Source organism: Channa argus, chromosome 12 (genome assembly GCF_033026475.1).
Source record: "Channa argus isolate prfri chromosome 12, Channa argus male v1.0, whole genome shotgun sequence".
Taxonomy (NCBI): Eukaryota; Metazoa; Chordata; class Actinopteri; order Anabantiformes; family Channidae; genus Channa; species Channa argus.
The window spans coordinates 26,650,328-26,668,561 of record NC_090208.1 but is presented as its reverse complement, the minus strand read 5'-3'; the positions used below and the strand labels follow the sequence as shown (position 1 = coordinate 26,668,561).

The 18,234-nt window shown below is 40.7% G+C and overlaps 1 protein-coding gene across 15 annotated transcripts in view; it reads right to left on the bottom strand.

The window, feature by feature from the left end:
• Nucleotides 1–10,318, bottom strand: part of ehbp1l1a (EH domain binding protein 1-like 1a) — a 35,421-nt gene extending 25,103 nt beyond the window's left edge. For 10 of the 15 annotated variants that reach the window (XM_067523360.1, XM_067523365.1, XM_067523371.1 and 7 more), the window contains exons 1-11: nucleotides 10,012–10,318; nucleotides 4,669–4,726; nucleotides 4,392–4,487; nucleotides 4,227–4,280; nucleotides 3,926–4,104; nucleotides 3,667–3,806; nucleotides 3,376–3,444; nucleotides 2,688–2,927; nucleotides 1,925–2,086; nucleotides 1,534–1,740; nucleotides 1,241–1,381 (exon numbers count right to left, since the gene is read on the bottom strand). In XM_067523360.1, the coding sequence (XP_067379461.1) occupies nucleotides 1,241–1,381; nucleotides 1,534–1,740; nucleotides 1,925–2,086; nucleotides 2,688–2,927; nucleotides 3,376–3,444; nucleotides 3,667–3,806; nucleotides 3,926–4,104; nucleotides 4,227–4,280; nucleotides 4,392–4,487; nucleotides 4,669–4,726; nucleotides 10,012–10,115 (1,450 nt within the window). In that variant the 5' untranslated portion in view covers nucleotides 10,116–10,318. The remainder of the gene's footprint in view (nucleotides 1–1,240; nucleotides 1,382–1,533; nucleotides 1,741–1,924; nucleotides 2,087–2,687; nucleotides 2,928–3,375; nucleotides 3,445–3,666; nucleotides 3,807–3,925; nucleotides 4,105–4,226; nucleotides 4,281–4,391; nucleotides 4,488–4,668; nucleotides 4,727–10,011) is intronic. The other 5 variants (XM_067523364.1, XM_067523362.1, XM_067523366.1 and 2 more) reach the window with 5 other exon arrangements.
• Nucleotides 10,319–18,234: the final 7,916 nt, after the last annotated feature.

Below are 18,234 nucleotides of genomic sequence, written 5' to 3'. Positions count from 1 at the left end.
TTCCAACAATATGCCAAACATGCTTTATTGGGTTAAGATCCTGGGACTGTGGAGGTCATTTGTGTACAGTGAACTAATTTAAAGACTTCAACAAAACATTGTTGTTGGCTTCAACAAAACCTTTTCACTTGGAAAACTGCCGCTCACTGTAAACTTTCTATTTTTCAGAGCATCCTCTGTAAACCCTAGAGATGGTTATATGTGAATATCCCAATAAATAATTTCTGAAATACACACACAAGCCTGCCTGGAACCAACAATTATGCTACATTCAAAGTCACCTAAATCACCTTAGTCCCTAATCATGATGCCCTGTTTAAACTTCAGCAGTTCATCTGGACCATGTCAACATGCCTTAATGGATTGAGTTGGTGCCATGTGATTGGCTGATGATATTATCCTCATTGAGCAGTTGGACAAGTAAACCTAATAAAGTTGCTGTTGTGTGCTGTTTATATAGTTTTTTAACAGTAATCTTCTAAAGTTGCTTGGCGCTACACTATAGTTTTTAGAAAACATCTCTCCAACAGGAGGATATTGTGTATTTGTTGGAGACTAATTCCAACACTGGATTAATCCACATTTTGCGCTCTAGGGAATATTTGGTACAACAGGACAGTGTATGTGGAACTGAATGACAAGAACAATGTGTGTGTTCATGGTGAACAACAATGAAGCTGTATATGGGTTAGTGCATGAGACTATGACACACAAAACATGCCACGATACATGGCTTTGATGAAGTATAAGTATGACTGTAAAATATCACAAAACTTACATTTTAAAGAATAACTGTAGCCATTTACTAAACTAAAATGTTTTTTCAACAATCCATATACCGACACTAAAGCCAACAATGGATTGTCCGTCAGTCTATCCATCCATTATCTATAACCACCTATCCAGAAGGTAACCAGAGAACGCGGAGGAAACCTAAGCGAGCATGGGAAAAACAAGCAAACTCCACACAGAAAGGCCGCACGCAGCTGGTGATGCAAACACGCATCCCTCTAGCTGTGAGGTGGCAGTGCTAACCACTCCACCACTCCAGCCAGGTCAGTCAACTAAATGTGGTTGTAATGACTTTCCCCTGAGAAAAAAGTATTTCTTGATCTTGACTTTGACAAGATATGCAACAGAATGTGATCCACAGTAAATGAATTTGAGTGCTAAATAAGTAAAGCTGATACTAATCAAAAGGGAAGGATTCAAGGCTAGAACCAGGTTTAGGTTGGAGTACCATTACATGGCATCTCTATTCTCTGCTTTTTCTGCTGCACTGCAGACTGTCCACCATCATAGTCAGAGAGCTGCAGGGACTTAGGAGAGAATGCAGGCTGTGCAAGAGATTTAGGAGGCCTCCATTCACTTTGCCAGGAAGCTGTAAAAAATACAAGGAAACAAACATGGAACACTAAAAGAAAAATACAAGTGATGGAATAGAAACAGGTGCATGGAAGACAAGATACCAACTAGCCTGTGATTGGATAAAAAACACCAGAATGGCCTACGCAACTACCTCTGTCCCTGTACCTGTGCTAGGGGCAGACGGCAGACTGCTGGGTCTGGTGAGGGCAGAGAATGGCTCCCCCACAGAGGTGGGGCGCACTTTCGGGTGTCTCAGAGCAGAAGGTGGTGGAGGTAAATGAGCAAAGGAGGTCAACTGAGCTGACATGGAGGAGGAGGATGAGACAGAAGAAAAGGGAGGAATATTCTGTGCTCTCCATGCACTGGGACAGTCTAAGAAAGGAAGATTGAAAGAAAAGAAAAAACTGACTAATGCTGTATCAAATATTAAGATGGAGAGCCACAGGAGGAGTAACAATTTTACATTTAACAGACAAAAGCATCTTGTGTCATTTTAATCTTCAGCTATGTCAATTTCATTACAAATTCATTTTTAACAATTTCTAACTTGTAGTACCTGTTTGGGAGGTATCAGAGTAAGCTGGAGAATGGAGAGATGGGTCAGAAGAGAGATAGGAGGTGGAGAGAGCTTTAGAAGGGGTAAAAGTAGAAAAGGTCTGGGCCACCAAGGCTTCAGGTGGAGAGGAATCACTGTGGAAGCTATGGGATCTTCGTGGAGCTGAAACGGGCAGTAGCAACATGTAGAGTATGTACAAAAAGACAAAGAAGAAAGAGAAGAGTGGGAAGACAAACCAAAAGACACAAAATAGTCAGTGAAACCTTGCCTGAGTGGTTCCTAACCCACAAATTGTCATATTGATAGATGTATATTTAACTTTGGACAGAGACAGGCTAGCAGTGTCCCCCTGCTCCTAGTCTTTACACTAAGCAAGACAAACCACATGATGATTTTAGTCAAACTGATCGTGACACAGCTAAAAGACATTTGGTAGAAAAAGCAAATTGTCGAATCAATGGGAAGTCAAAATTGTAGCTGATATGACTGTGAGTTGTCAGTCACAAATTTAGTTAGATTTTATGTTACATTTACACAACTTTCTATCAAAACGAAACATGTTCCAGTTGGGGGGAGCAGAGAGACGTTTTTTAAAGTATGAAACTGGAGCTGGTACAGACTAGAATCTTTCCCAATGTATCTAATTCTCATGGCAGCTATACAAACTGGAATCAATAAAACAATTCTGTCAAATCAATGAAAATAATGTGGGCCAAATGAAAGAGATGACAACACATGGGGAAGAACATTTGTTGACCAATACCTGATCCAGCTTTGGGCTGGAAGATTTTCGGAAGGGCAGGAGGGTGAGCACGTGTAAAGGCTGGCAATGTGAAGGAATATGGGGAGGGCCGAGCCTGCTTGGCAGTTGTTGGTGGTTGTGTGTGGGTTCGAAATATAAAGGATGAAGAGGGGTCTGGGGGTTCAGGCAGTGGAGGACGATGTGGGACAGAGATGGTGGACGAAATGTCAGAGGATGTTTTCCAATCCATCTCTGAGGTTACTGAGTGGAAAATAAAAGATGGTATGAACTGGGGGGGTGTTGAGAAAGAATAGAGAGAGATTGAAAACAATAAGAGGAAAAGAATATGTAGAGGAGAGAGGAGCAGCAAAATACATAACAGTAAAAGTGAAAGTGAAATCGTGACACTGTAAAACATACTTAAGAAAACAATAAGTGAAGAGAATAGAAAGGGAACAAAAGAATGTTATGAAAGAGTCGGGTTTCCGACTGCTCATTAATAAAAGTCAGATTGCCATAATGTAACACTAGAAAGAAAAACCTCAAAATGGAGAACAACCTTCAAATTTTGCTGCTTGGCTGCGTCAACGGTGGATATGAATAAACACAATTTGAAATGAATGTAACGAATGACAGAAGATGGAACACTGTGAAAATGGCAGCTGCAATCAGACATAACCGGGCCCAGGACTGAGAGGCAGAAAGTTACCTGAGAGACCTGACTCAACTGCAGGCCTCCAAGCCAGATCGTGTATTCTCGTTGTAGAAGGGAAGGGTGCTGTCACAGAAGATCACAGAAGAAAAAGGAACAGCAAACAGAAAGGTTAAGTGAAAAGAGAAGTGGCTGTTATATAGGAAACAAAAGAGGAAGCAGCAGGCTGAGAAACAGTGTTCAAAGACCAATAAAAAGATGAGAAGGAACTGCAGAAAGAACTATATCTTGTAGTGTGTCAGGTATGATTACAGCAAATACGACAACCAAGTGTGTTTCCAGTCTCACCTGTGACTTGAAGAGCTTGTCCAAAGCTGGTCCTCCGTTCCTCGCCAACCTCATCATCACTGTCATTAAAGTCATCCAGATTTCCAATGTCACTCTGTTTCATACTCATTAAACTGGCCAAACTCTGCATATCCTCATCTCTGTAACGAAGAAGATGAAGAGATGTTTTACAATGTTACCTGTGCAGCATCCATGTCCAAAAATATCAGTATGAGCCTCACATCATATACCATATACAAGTTGTGTGTTAGTGACTTACGTGGCCTTGCCCTCTTTAAGAAAAACACAGGACAGGTTGAGTTTCAGCGTGGCTTCCACCACTTTGGCAGATAGCGGTTTGAGCTTTAGTGTTACGTCATACTGGACGGGTGTGACACTGGCATACTTCTTCATATTGACATCAGCTGATGCCAACACCTTCCTACGGCCCTTTGTTTCCTAAAAAGGAAATGTCATGGACAAGGAAGTCAAAGACGATGGAGACTGAACACTGTCCATCTGTTGCTGTACTGATGAAACTAAGACACAACCAAGTATAAACCCTGAAATAGCAAACTCACATTTTCAATGACAAATGTCCAGTCCTTGTCTTCAAAGTCTTCTGCAGTAGGCTCCTGCAGAGATACATAATTGTTTGATGTTTTAGCCATGTTAGCGCCCATATAGATTAAAATAGGAGTAATGCACTGCGGAACATCCAAACTACATGGAGAGTTAACTCAAACCTTGAAGAGTGTGACGGTGATGTCTAAACTCTCTGGAACCTGCCAAAGGGCCAGACCTCGATAGGGGTTCTTGATCCCTGGCTGCCAGCTGTGAAGCTGACACAAACACAAAAAGCATAAATTTCCTACCTACCAACACTCCTACCAAAATATTTATCCTATTGGATGCATCAAGTAATGTACTGTATAATAATGTATTTCTACAATAGCAGCACCGAAGAGACAATTTACTGTTTTGAATGATTCTAAATAAATCTGATCTTCTATGCTTTTCTACCTTTGTGCTGTGACGTCTGTTCCTTCTGATCCACACAATTCTCAGTTTGTCCGGCTGCCTAAAATCACAGCAAAGAATTTGGTTAGTCAGTTTTCCTGCCAGGCCAAGACACAAGGATCAAGCATGAACCGATGTGCAGTACATGAGTTCACTTCAATAGTTCATTAGTTTCATTAGTTCATACATTAGAATCATTAATAATTTCCTACAATATCTAATAATGGCCCATGTGATGACAGCTTGTTAAAAGGTAAAGCTCATCTGTGTGCTTTCAAAATACCCAGATGAAGAGCTCAGACAAGTAAAAATAAAAATCTGCATGAGCAAGAACAGAATAAGACTCTTGTTATCAACAGCTGTTCTTGGATGTGTGCCTGTCTGTGTGTGTCTGTGTGTGTCTGTGTGTGACTGTGTGTGTCTGTGTGTGTCTGTGTTTGGCTGTGTGTGTCTGTGTTTGTCTGTGTGTGTCTGTGTTTGGCTGTGTGTGTCTGTGTTTGTCTGTGTGTGTCTGTGTTTGGCTGTGTTCGTCTGTGTGTGTGACTGAAGACACGTTCACACAATCAGCTTTTGGACTTTTTCGAGTGTACCTCCTCATTATTGTGTATATGGTGTCCTGAGAAAATCCCAGTTGCGTTGGCCTTTGTGGTCTTAGCCAATCACAGGTGTTTCTCTAGTTATGTTCCTTGACTTCTCAAACTGTACACAAACAAATTACCAGACACAGTCTACTGGCCACATAAAATCTCAAAATGCAGTTAAAGGTGAATAGTCTTTGAAACATATTCACAGTAAACATGGATTGGAAGTGTATTAAATTCCCCGATAAACGTTTCTATGGGTGAATCCTTTTGTTCTGATGAAAACAGAATAATATATATGCAAGAGGATGTGTCATCGATGTGTCATCCATCTGTCCCACTAATGAAAATGCAGCTCGTAGTAGTGACTATTGCTTTTTTCTTTCACTGACGATAATGCACATCATACATCACGATCATATCATTGTGGAGTGACACATGAAAAGAACCATTGTTTAGCTTCCACTAGCCTGTTTTTCTTACTTCGTCTTCTCCCGCAATGTTTTATATTTAACTCCGCCTTTTTAAGGGCTTTTTTGATTGTCCCACTTTCCTCAGATTTGAAATGGCTTTTTTACTCCCTTGGACTGCTCCGTGGTTTTCATGTTGATTTCTCCTTTAACCACAAACTGTTGTAAACATCCACAGTTATCATACAGTATTCGATTCTTACTTTGATGTGTGCTTAGTTCAGATTTAGTTTAAAATCTGGATAAACGATTCTATTGTTTCTCGCCTGTCTGAGTGTAGGATGTATAATGAAGACATTTAACGCTGGAAATGATAAGTACTGCATCAGTTATTTCCCTACTGGTTGAACTGCAGTGGACTAGTGAGAAATGTTGTGAGAGTGAAGGGGACACAGAACTAAAATAGATGCCACACTGAACTTTACCGAGTCTTACTAGCAATCCTACACCTGCTGCACTATTTATCACAGACATGAGTCAGTGCTTTAGTGACAGGCTGACCTACAAGTGCACAGCACTGCTCTTAGCTCTTTTAGCCGTGTATTAGTGGTTTTCAGAACACAGCCTCTCGAGACAGAACACATACACGTCATACACATAACACATGGACATCAGTATTAGAAGTGTTTGTTTTCAGTTTGCCATCTGTTTCTAAGGATGAGGTGTTTAAGCTTTAACCATATGAGGAAATTCTGGATGGTGCAAGGGAAGTTGTTGATCATTCAGCTTCCAAATAGTTTTCACAGGCTGTCTAAACTATGGGATACTCCTCTGTGCTATGAAAGCACTCTAGGTAGTTTAGCTCATCAGTTAAGGGAAGTCAGCCCATCTAGCTGATCCACATTTTACACATTCATGTTACAGCCAGATGAAATTACAAGTCTATTGTCTGTGATGTCACCCACAGGTCCACTGAACGGATATACAAGAAGTCACTGTGCCTGGCTGATGTTCACCAAGAAACAAAGGGGCCAAGACGCTGTCCAAACCCTTTCCTACAGTACATTAATCCAAGTAATTTTAATATTCACACCCACTTCAATGCACACGATTATTTATCTTCCTTTTCATGCAGTTATCCCTCCATTTCCAGCTATGAACACTTCTTATTGAGAAGGACATACAAGATGTTGACGTGAGCTTTGCAGGTTATATGAGGCGGACATTCCACCTCCTACATATTAATAGTAGCTCCCCGACACCTGCAAATTATACACAATATCCCATTAATTTGATACTTCCTCTCCTACTTGGTGCCAAATTGCCTCATAAAAAAAGAGAAGATGATGCTGCATTTGACTACACAACTGGACGAGCTACCAAGAGGGAGATTTGAGATCTTTTAGAGGCGTTCTGTTCTTTGACTAAGTGGTTAGTTTTGCAAACGTACCTCAGATTTGTTTCCCATTTCTTAGACGTCTTTCTGTGGGATTGGCCCCTGATCTTTGCACGCAGAGACATGTTGTGGCGTATAACTACATTTACTTAACAACAGATGGGTGGATTTGCCGTGGTAGTCAGCCTGTCATAACACGAGGAGGATCTAGGAGAAGCTAACTTAGCTAATGCTAATGTTTCAGAAGACAGAAGAGATCTGCATAAAGTTGTGCTCTTTTTAAACATGTGCTGTGAGTTTGACGACGTGGTCTAACATCAATTCTTGTCACAGATGACAATGCATGTTTACTATTAACTACCCAGCAACACAATTAAAAGGGAAACTTGTGTTTGTTGTGGCTGGAGAACTGAGAGCTGAGAACATGATGTTATATCAAAACGTGAACATGTACAGACTCAGCCTCGCTACAAGCTGATCTGTTTAACACTGTTGACAAAATTAAGGAAGTACTTTGTGTTTAAAAGCATCATAAACCTAAGCGTAAACATTTTAAACTATACATTTCCCAAATACCCACAAACAGCCAAATGGTCATCGAGGTCTGGACATTAAGCTTTGTGATCACTCTGTGATCTTGGTTGTCGTTTCTATTAAAGTCAAATATTGTGAAATTATGTGCCAGGAAAAAAAGTAAAAAAACACATATTAAAATCACAGCAAAAAATCTCCTGACCCTGCTTAGAATCACCCGATCCCCCAAAAACTCCAGGGATGTTCGCTTCAAAGATCCCATGAAGACCCCATTGTATTGTGTATTAATTCTCCCACTATGTGGCTGAACACACTCTGTGAAAGAATCTACCAGAAGCAGAAACATGTTGATTCTGGTCTTGTGATACTAGTTGAAATGTGCATCAACAGAATGACAGGAAGAAGATGAGATGGTGCAAATCATTACACTGGAAACGCTGGAAGTATAGCATGTTTCATGTGAAACCTTTTGTCCCTGTTAGGCTAATTGGTCCACTTATTTGTTACTTCTAGACTTGTCTACTGTAACTTCCTACTATTACGATGTCACACTAATTCCCTAAAAGTCATCAAATTAATCCAAGAGGCTGCAGCAAGACATCTGACTGAAATTAGCAAGAGAAATCATATTTCTCCAGCTCTCAGTTATGCTGCTCCAGACTTAGCTGCTGACAGAGGTGAAAGTCCATGTAAAAACTTCTTTTTTCACGCCGGAATATTAATAGAAATTAGATCTTAACTGTAGGCTCTTAGTTCACTTAACTTACTTACTTGACCAAAGTATAATTTTTTTTTTATATTGGCAAATAATTACATTTAATTCCAACAAGCAATAAGGTGAAAGGTAAATATGTTATTGTCGTGTTTCCCAATTTACTTATTACACCACACATGATGTACAAAAACATACAGTGTCTAAAAGGTTGTACAGAATTGCACCATGACAGTTATATACTGTGATAAACCAATCCTACAGTTTTCGTCCACCGCAAAATAAAAGCACCAGGGCAAGAACGTAAGAACGTAAAGGCCCTTGAAAAGATTTTAAATTTTGGTCTGTTTAAAATACTTGATTTGATTCTTGATTTAAACAGGTAAACATAGAAATTTAGCTCTAATCTTATTTTTTTTTCCCCCCACCACGTTCACAGCGATAAAATATTCTAGAATAGCTTTATACCTATGAAATATTACTCCCTGTTGCCTCATTTTGACATTTCTTCCTTGAGAACTTCCAGAAGTGCCAGATTTTGTTACTATTTGAACCAACCCCTCTGCAGACGGCAGTAGCAGTCTCATCTCACAAAACTCATCACAGCAGATACTATATTTACCTCTGCTCAGACACAGTCAAAGCTGCAAATGCTAGCAGGCGTCTAACCGCAGGTAAAGTTAGCTGGATGTCAGCCATCTCACCAAGTGAATGCACTGGTTAACCTGAATCTTTGTGTTGTTCCAGCTAAAAGCTGCAGCTGAGTCGGTCTGAAGGGGGGTCTGCGGATTTTAACTGGAACTGTTCCCATGTCCACAATACTTCAGGCTGTTAGCCTGCTACCAATCATACTTTTTAATCACTTTTAGGGGTCAAGCTGGAGCTAATCCCACCTGTCAGTGGGCGAGACACAACATAATAAAACTGGTGTTCCCCTGGTCCACCAGCCAGAAACCAGTGAGTCTAGGGAGGATTTGGGCCTCTCAGGAATAATACATTTAGGGCTACAGTTCTTTGGAGGATTTGGGGGCACTGGACGGACCTGAAGACCCCATTGTTCCAAAATCCTGGCTGCAGCCCTGGTGGTGCTGAAGGTGTAAAAGGCTGCATCCTTCCTCCGCCAGGCACCGACCGCTCCTTCCAAAAAGGTCTCCTTCCCACCGAGGACAAGGAGTCATCATGTCACACATGGTGTCAGCTACATATGCGCACTGAGAGACGTGCAGACGCGGAAGTGATGGGGAGTCACTCGGAGTGATGAGTCGGCACGTACTGAACAGAACTTTAACACGCACAGAGGAACCGAGAAGCTCTGTGAACCTGTCAAACCCCTTCACCCACTTCACTGTGACCCTTTCCATTTCACCAAACGGCTCAGGGCGTCAGCTTCCGGCCCTCTTTTGCGCAGAATGGCTTTGATGATGGAATGAGAAGCGAACGCAAACAGTGGCCGATGTGCTGGGTGGAAGCTGAACGGGGTCGAAATGTTGCTTCTGTGGCGCAGATAAAAACATCCTTTTTTAACGTTACTTCCTAAAGGAGCTGGTCACTTATTTAGCTAATCTAGTTAGCTATTTAGTTAGCTAGTTAGTTAGTTAGTTAGTGGGGCATGTTGGTTTGCCAAGGCTGTCAGTCCCTCTGAGACCTGATCCACCTTAGGGAGGCTTTCATGCAATAAATGCGGGCTATAAATGTGTTATAACGGTTACTTACCATTTATTTGTGCATTCGATCATCAGTTCTTGAAAAGAAGCAACAAACTGAAACTTGGACGCTTTCTTTCCGACCCGCTGGAGCCGCTTCCATACCGAAGTCATGATCAGGCTTGTCGGATAATTCCCGCAACGAAACGATAAACGCACATTCAGACGAAACGATCCCCGCTCCCGCGTCCCTCCGCCGGGACGTCAACGGGGGAAGGAGATGGAGAAAGTCAACTTGCGTCGCTGACAGCTCCTCTCCGGCGATGTGTGTGTGACCCACTCCTCACTGAGGCTCCCACTTTCACAAAGGCTGCAAAATAAACACACGCCTCAAGTCTCAGCTAAGCGTCAAGCTAAGCGGGATACAACGGAACGCGGAAGTTTGGGACTTTCAAAATAAAGTAAAGTTTCGGGATGGAGCCTTAAACGTTACAATTCACATCAGAGACATTTGACAAAACCAGCTGAATAGTAGGAAACAGAACCGGGCAGATGACTTTTCTACTTACAAAAAGACAAATTGCCAGCACTGAGTTCACCTAAACTTATGGGCCGGAACGCAAACAACTTCACTGTTTATATTACTGGAACTTTTTAGAAACAATTTGAAACTAAGTAACCAGACATATTTATATTTTATTTCTTCCTCCTATGTGTCAACAATTCAGACTTTTGTCAGTTATCTCAGTGCCATCAGTTGGATTTTTATGCTTGGAACTGAATAAACCTGAAGTTCATTTTTGGATTGGCATAAATTAATTCTACATATTATGATGATGCATGATTAGCCAAATTGCAGTACCCACAGTTGTTGTTTGTTTGTTTTTAGTCTGTTTTGTGTGTGTGTGTGTGTGTGTGTGTGTGTGTGTGTGTGTGTGTGTGTGCCCCAGTTGTAGGCATTTAATATTAATCTGAAACATTTACACATCCTGTTTCATCGTTTTTTTTTTGTGGCTGACTTGACACAGCTGTGCTTGTTATTAGGCAATTTCCAAGTCACACCTACAGTGACTTCATATACTGCAGGAGAATCTCGTTCTAACAATGGGGTGTTAGTCTGTGATACTTTAGTTAATGTCACTAAAGCATTAAAGTAATGCCAGTAACTGCTATAGACAAAACCCAAATCAATAGCAGCCTAATATAATACAAACACGTTCAATAAGGTTATTTAGCTGAAAGCTACAGGCTGTTGTATGTTTTAAATAAGGGCACAGACCTAATACGCTTTTATATATTGATGAATGTTTGCAGACATTTCCTGCTTGTCTGCTGCAGATGACATATGCAGGCCTATGTAAACGCTCCTAAGAGCAGCCAAACAGTAATTACTGAGTTCCCATGAAAGGGGATATTATCAAGGACTGAAAACAAAACAGAAATTACCTGTGATCCTGTCATGAGTCCTCTTCAGCTGGTGGGACTTTTCCAGTCTATTTATAATCAGAAGCTGACACATAGAGCAGCTGGAAATATATTGTAGCCTCTGACAACACACACACACAAACACGGTGATAAACACCCTGTTCAAACTCTGAATGGTAAAGGTGAATTTAAAGGTAAAGACACCAGCATTGTGTTTTCCAAATATTTCCATCAGTCAGCCATGACTTTATTACAGTATGTACTATGGACACTGGCCTGGTCTGCAGCTCCAAAGCCCCATATACAGCAAGCCGTGATGTGTCCTGTCAACTGTTGATCAATGCTGATCACTGTCCACTACAGCAGTCAAACCCGGGGACTGGGTGAGCGCAGCTCAGGACCTTGCAGGCCCCCATGTTTCCTGTCTGATACACACTGCTTTATCGAATAAATGCTGAAATGCCACTGAAAAGTCAGAAAATGCACAACACTAGCAAATTAGCCAATATAGGTTGTACGTTTTCTCAATCATATGTGAGGGTTTGAGTGTACACAGGTCATGTGGTTCACACATTTTCTAAAAAAGTTAGCAGCATCTATGTGGTCTGTCTATGAATATAACTCCAATACAATTGGCCACTGTATTCTTATAGCAGCTTTGAGAACTAGGGCACTGTCTGAATGTGTTCTTATCTGGTACTCAACATTCACTATGTTACGGGGAGGGATGTTTACAGTAGAACTCACGCAGGCTGAAATAAAATTTTTGTTTTGGATTTGTCTGGACCCCTGCTTTTCTTATTGCAAACACTGATACCATCAGAAAATACAGTGAGAATTACCTCCCACCGCTATAGTGGAGCAACATAACAATGCTGCATGAACACAAAGCTAAATGGCACTGCTCTCTCTCTGAAAGACAATAAATGTGCGACTGTGGCGCAGGAAGGTAGAGCGGTTGTCCACCAATCTCACAGTTGTTGGTTCGATCCCCGGCTCTTCCCATCGGTGTCTGAGTGTGAATGAGAAGCAGTGAAAAGCGCTTTGAGTGCCAATAGTTAGAAAAGTGCTATATAAGTGCAGTGCAGATCATTTAAATAGATAAACAATGAACTTTTTTTTTTTTTTAATTAACTGACCGCAGAATGACAAATTTGCTGCAAAGTGCTACTTTAAAGAATCTGAAGTGACCAACCAAGTAGACAGAGACACATGTTATTATGTCTGTTAGTGGAGAAATAAATCACCTTCTATTTATGGAATAATGTGCTTCATCATACATATAAAAACAGGAATCAAGAATTTGAGGAAAAGCTAAACACAGAGACTCAAACGAACTTGTCTTAACTGCCAGTCGGTAGAGGTTGGTTTTTAAAACCTTTATCAAATGTCTAAGATTTACATCCTACTTACAAAGAGCAACAGTGTTTCAGGAGGTAGAGCGGTTTAATCCCTGGCCCCCTCAGTCAAACTGTCCCCTGGTAAGACAGTAAAGTCCCAGTCTTTTCCAGTGGGTTGGCAGATTGTTGGTGGCATTAGGTGAATTTTATAAAAATGCTTTAGGTACTGATGATGTAGAAAAGCAGTGAAGAATAAACAGTAAAACTATTATTCTGCGTTTTAAAGGATTTTCAATGCAATCAACAATCTTATTTTACTGAATTCGAAAAAGTCAGGAAAAACAAAGTATCTCCTGACTTATGTCTGTGCTTGTCATAAAACTTACACCATAAAACATGTCATCATAATTTAATTTTTAAAAAAAAATATGGCAACATAGTATAATTAGTAGATTTTAAGTGATGACATTTTGGGTAAAAGTTATAAAATAAATTGTAGAAATTTACTCAAAAACCATAAGCCAACACTAAGTCATGCAATAACTACAATGTCTTGGGTTTATTAATATTACAGAAAGTTATGAGCTGGAATAATTAATATATTTAATAAATTCAAATGAATTTAACAAACTAAAAATCTAAAGGTAGTTTGTGTTTACTAAAGACATTAATGAAGTTATATTTACAGAATATATATCTTTCTATTACATCAATTTACTGGGTCATGTAATATTTCAAGTCTTATCATTTTTTCTGCACAACTGTGCCACATTAGTTTCAGCAACAGATGCAGTGTCTGTCTGCAAAATATTCATGTGCATATCTGTAGTCAGGACACACACATTCCCTTGTTGTGGTGGAGGCTGAGAGGGAAGTGGTTCACCACTTTTCATGGTGTTGTGCAATATGAACTAGAGTGTTTTAGTATTTATTCATTAAAATATAGACCAGAATGGTTTTGGAAAATTATTAAAAACTATATTATTAATGTCTATAATTTATGTAAATGTCACTGTGCTGCAAATCATATGGAACAATAGTGAGTGTGAGCAGATTCTTACCTGAGAGTAAATCTAAACACGAAAACACTGGTGAACGTCAGTATCATTTGTAAAAACTGTGTAAGTGTGAGTGAGTTTGAAGAAGAGATTTATTCTCAGGAATGTTTGGTGAGTGAGGCCCATTGTGACCAAACAAGAGCTCAAATAGTCAGCTGACCACAGCTGCTGCTGATTTTATATATATTATATATACATACATGCAGTATGTACATTTACATTTACATTTAGTCATTTAACAGACGCTTTTATCCAAAGCGACTTACAAGTGAGGTACAAGGCAGCAAAAATCTAAGTCAAGGAGAAAACATCAAAGCAAAGTCCTATCAGAAAAGTGTTCACATTTCACGAGATACAAGTGCAAGAGAGCAGAAAGTTTTTTTTTTTTTTTTTTTTATTAAAGATTTAAGTGCATAGGAAGATGCGGAAGAGTTCAGTTTTCAGCAGTTTTTTGAATATTGGGAGAGAATCAGCTGAGCGTGCAGCGTTTGGTAGCTCGTTCCACCATCGTGGGATCATTGCGCTGAACAGTTTTGCTGGGTGTCTTCTATGTGGTGCTGGGACCACCAGACGTCGTTCGTTGGCAGACCGCAGCGGGCGAGAAGGATTGTAGACTTGAATGAGTGAGTTGAGGTAAGCGGGACCTGTCGAGTTAACAACCCTGTAAGCAAGAGACAGAGCTTTGAACCTGATGCGAGCAGCTACAGGAAGCCAGTGTAGAGATCTAAAAAGTGGGGTGACATGGGTCTTTTTTGGCTGATTAAAAATTAGGCGAGCTGCCGCATTTTGGATCATCTGCAAGGGTTTGATTGTGGATATCGGTGACCCCATCAACAAAGCGTTGCAGTAATCAAGACGAGATGTGACCAGCGCCTGTACAATGAGTTGGGTTGTATATTCCGTGATGTAGGGTCTGATCTTCCTGATGTTGTAAAGAGCAAATCTGCTGCCCTAGAGACTGAGGAGATGTGGTCCTTAAAGCTCAGTTGGTCGTCGATGATGACCCCCAGATTTTTGGCCGAATTAGTGGGGACAATCACTGTAGATCCAATGTTGATGCTGATGTTGTGTTGCATCAAAGGTCTGGCTGGGAAGACAAGGACTTCGGTCTTGGAGAGGTTGAGTTGAAGGTGTCTCTCACTCATCCAGGCTGAGATGTCTGAGAGACAGGCAGAAATACGCGATGAGACAGTGGAGTCGTCTGGTGGAAAGGACAGGAAGAGCTGTGTGTCATCAGCATAGCAGTGATAGGAAAGACCATGTGAGTGAATGATGGCACCTAGGGATGAAGTATAGATAGAAAAGAGAAGAAGACCAAGAACTGAGCCCTGCGGCACACCGGTAGAGAGGCTATGAGAGTTAGAAAGATGCCCCCTCCAGGATACCTTGAAGCTTCGTCCTGATAGGTAACGTGGTGGTGACGTGTGATCTTACTCTGTTTTTACCAGAAAAAAAAGTGCGACAAGCCTCTAAATGCATATATGTTGTTGATGAAGGAGCAGAGAATTGTTGTGGCAGAAACAAAAATAAGAGACATCAGAACAGTTAACACTGTCCTGGGGGACAATGTGTGAGCTCCGTGTTTAAGACATTTATAAGATTTTACTCTCGCTCACAAATTTCCCATCTTGACAGTAGGTTTAGTTAGTGTCCTGAAAAACAAGTGGTTTTCATTCATCTAGTAATAACTAAGTACGTATTCTTCTATGCTCAGTCACTGTATAGTGTTTTGTTTTAATCACATGTTTAAATGTTTTTTGGGTTTTTTGTGTGTGTACGGCAAAAAGAGGAAGAGGCAAAGATGCAAGGCTCTGCTGAATGTAAACAAATATTTCTTTGGATCAAATGGGACGAAAACTAAATGACATGTCACCACGGTGGACACTTAAAACTACAGTACATTCAGTCACAATTAGCAACATGTGAAGCAAATAGCAGTGATGTACAGTTACAGACTGAATCCTGCATTTTCTGGGATTTTGTTTTCATTGCAGCTTCTGCATTCAAGCCTGAAGATGTCAAACAGCCAACTGAGCAGACAGCAGCGATAAGGGCTTTAACTTCACACACAGCGTTGGAGACGCTCTCTCTCTCAGACACAGGTGCCAGACATAAGGTCTTCTACAGCGCTTACAGTTTAAGGACATGGACGCTCTACTTTTATCTTTAAAATGCAAATTATTAACTCATTATAACTCAGTTCAACTCAGTATTAGCAAACATACTAAAGAACATCATTCCTGTGTGTAGAGGACAACAAGCGTACTACACATTATAGAGTTCGCTCTGTTGCACCATAGTCTCAGGGACGTGACCTTATTAATTCTGTTGCTGCCTGTCCTCTTGTCTGTGTTTCTGACAGACGGCTCACAGGTGTTTGGCTTAGCCAGGCTATATTTACAAAGGTCATAGATGGAGCTGTATGCGTGAGGGGGGGTGGAGGTGGGGGGGGGGGTGGTGCCTGCAGGGACCCCATTTCTCCTCTAGAGCTACAGCTTTAACACGTGTTCCTTCATACGCAGCGATACAATAATTGTCCCATGTCTGTTTTGATACTGAATATTTTATTCACTGATGCATTTTCTGGAGCTTCTCTTCACTTTCTCTTTACGTCTTGTTCACCTTTGAATATTTTCACCTTTTATGTCTTCAAACATTAACTCAAATGTACTAAGACTCTTTCATCTGTAAAAAGCTATGTAAATTATTCAGAAATATAACACTGAAAACATAACTCACTAAATCATCACTACCATCTAATTGGTTTCCGAAGTTCCACATTTAGTTAAACAGAGATCACCTGAGTGGAGTGAATGCGTTTGTAGTGTAGTGTCAGTGTGATTGTAGTATAAATACACTGGTGAATCAGTTTCCTGGTCAAAATCTACACTTATGAGGACACAACACTCCAATCAACTCTGAAGAGACTAAACTGAGTGTTGGCCAGCAGCATAGCAGCTCCCCCATCGGTGTGTGTGATTGTGAGTGTAAATAAGAAGCAGTGTAAAGCGCTTTGAGTGGCAATAGGTAGAAAAGTGCTATGTAAGTGCAGAACATTTACCATCTGAAGGAGTTGCAAGCTTCAGCATGTTGCTATGTGCAGATCAAGGGACGTGTTCTTTTCCCACTGTAACTGTAACTTTTATTACTTATAAACAGTTTGTCAGTTGACTGCCAGAAATTCTCCTTCATTCATAACGGTAATAAATGCAAAGCCCTTGTCCAGTTGGTGGATTAAAGCACTTTTCGATCAGGAACGAGCTGTGACCTAAGGTCTGCTCTAAATCATGGCTTAACGGGCCTGGGTCACTATCGCTTTTCCCTCTAACACAACACACTGCTGCTTATTCAAAGTAATACTGTAGTTAGGGCCCATTAGTTTAGCATGTACGGCCAGTTAAAGGCTTAGTGTCTGAAACAACTGAAGTTAAGGACTCACTGAACTGAGTAAGATCTTCTGCACGTCCTCCAGTTTTTCACTCTAACACCTTTCAGCCTGGAAAAACTACACTTTAATAGATGGACTTCTCCCCATCCTTACTTCTAAAACGATCATTTTCTCTGTGATGCTCTTTTCAGACCCAATCATGATACTGGCCTGTTCCCAGTCAACTTCGTGTTCCACCAGCTGTTTGTCATTACACAATTTTACACAACTTCTCGGTCTGTCTCACATTCACATTTCCGTGCCCTGGACTTGGTAACAGGATGTACACCAACTGTCGGGAGGCCTACAGAGAGAAAGTGTATTGTTCACGAGACCCTGTGTCTTTGTCCACCCTGAAACATTTTAGTTATTAAAAAACAAAGCTGCTCTGTAGCTGCTGGTAGTTAACATGTAACCAGGCTGTTGGACGATCTAATAACCATGAGTTGTCCGCAATCCCTGTTTATTGAGACACTATCCACTTATTTTCAGTTAAAAATAGTTTCTCAGATGAACATAACTTTACCATGATGAAGCCTTGGCAACACGTCAGCTCTGAAATTTGGAGACTTTCCTTTGCTCTTCAAGCTGTGTCACTTTATTCCCACTCATCCAAATGCAGCTGCTTCTCAGTGCGTCTGCACACTGAACTGCCAAGAGACAGGGAGGACGGAAGGACAATGACAGGGGACATTTTGCACTTTATTAGAAACATGTTTCTATTAACGTGTTTGGCCTGGGAACTGGACTCATTCACTTAGCAACACAGGAAGACCAGGACATCACGTCCTGGGATGAACAGTTTAACTGGACCAACCAGTGTGTCTACTTTTGAAGAACCACTTGGGAGTTTGCAGATTTGTCCAAAATCAACATTTTCTTTCCAACATTTTTTATGTCTCATTTATTCTGCCATTGCTGCCATTAAAGATTAGAATACTTCTGCTTCTGGTAACTGGTCCTGATCATATTTCAGACAATTCCCACCTGTTTTAGTTTTTGTTCCAAACTTCAACTTCAATAAACAAATTAAGATACAAAAC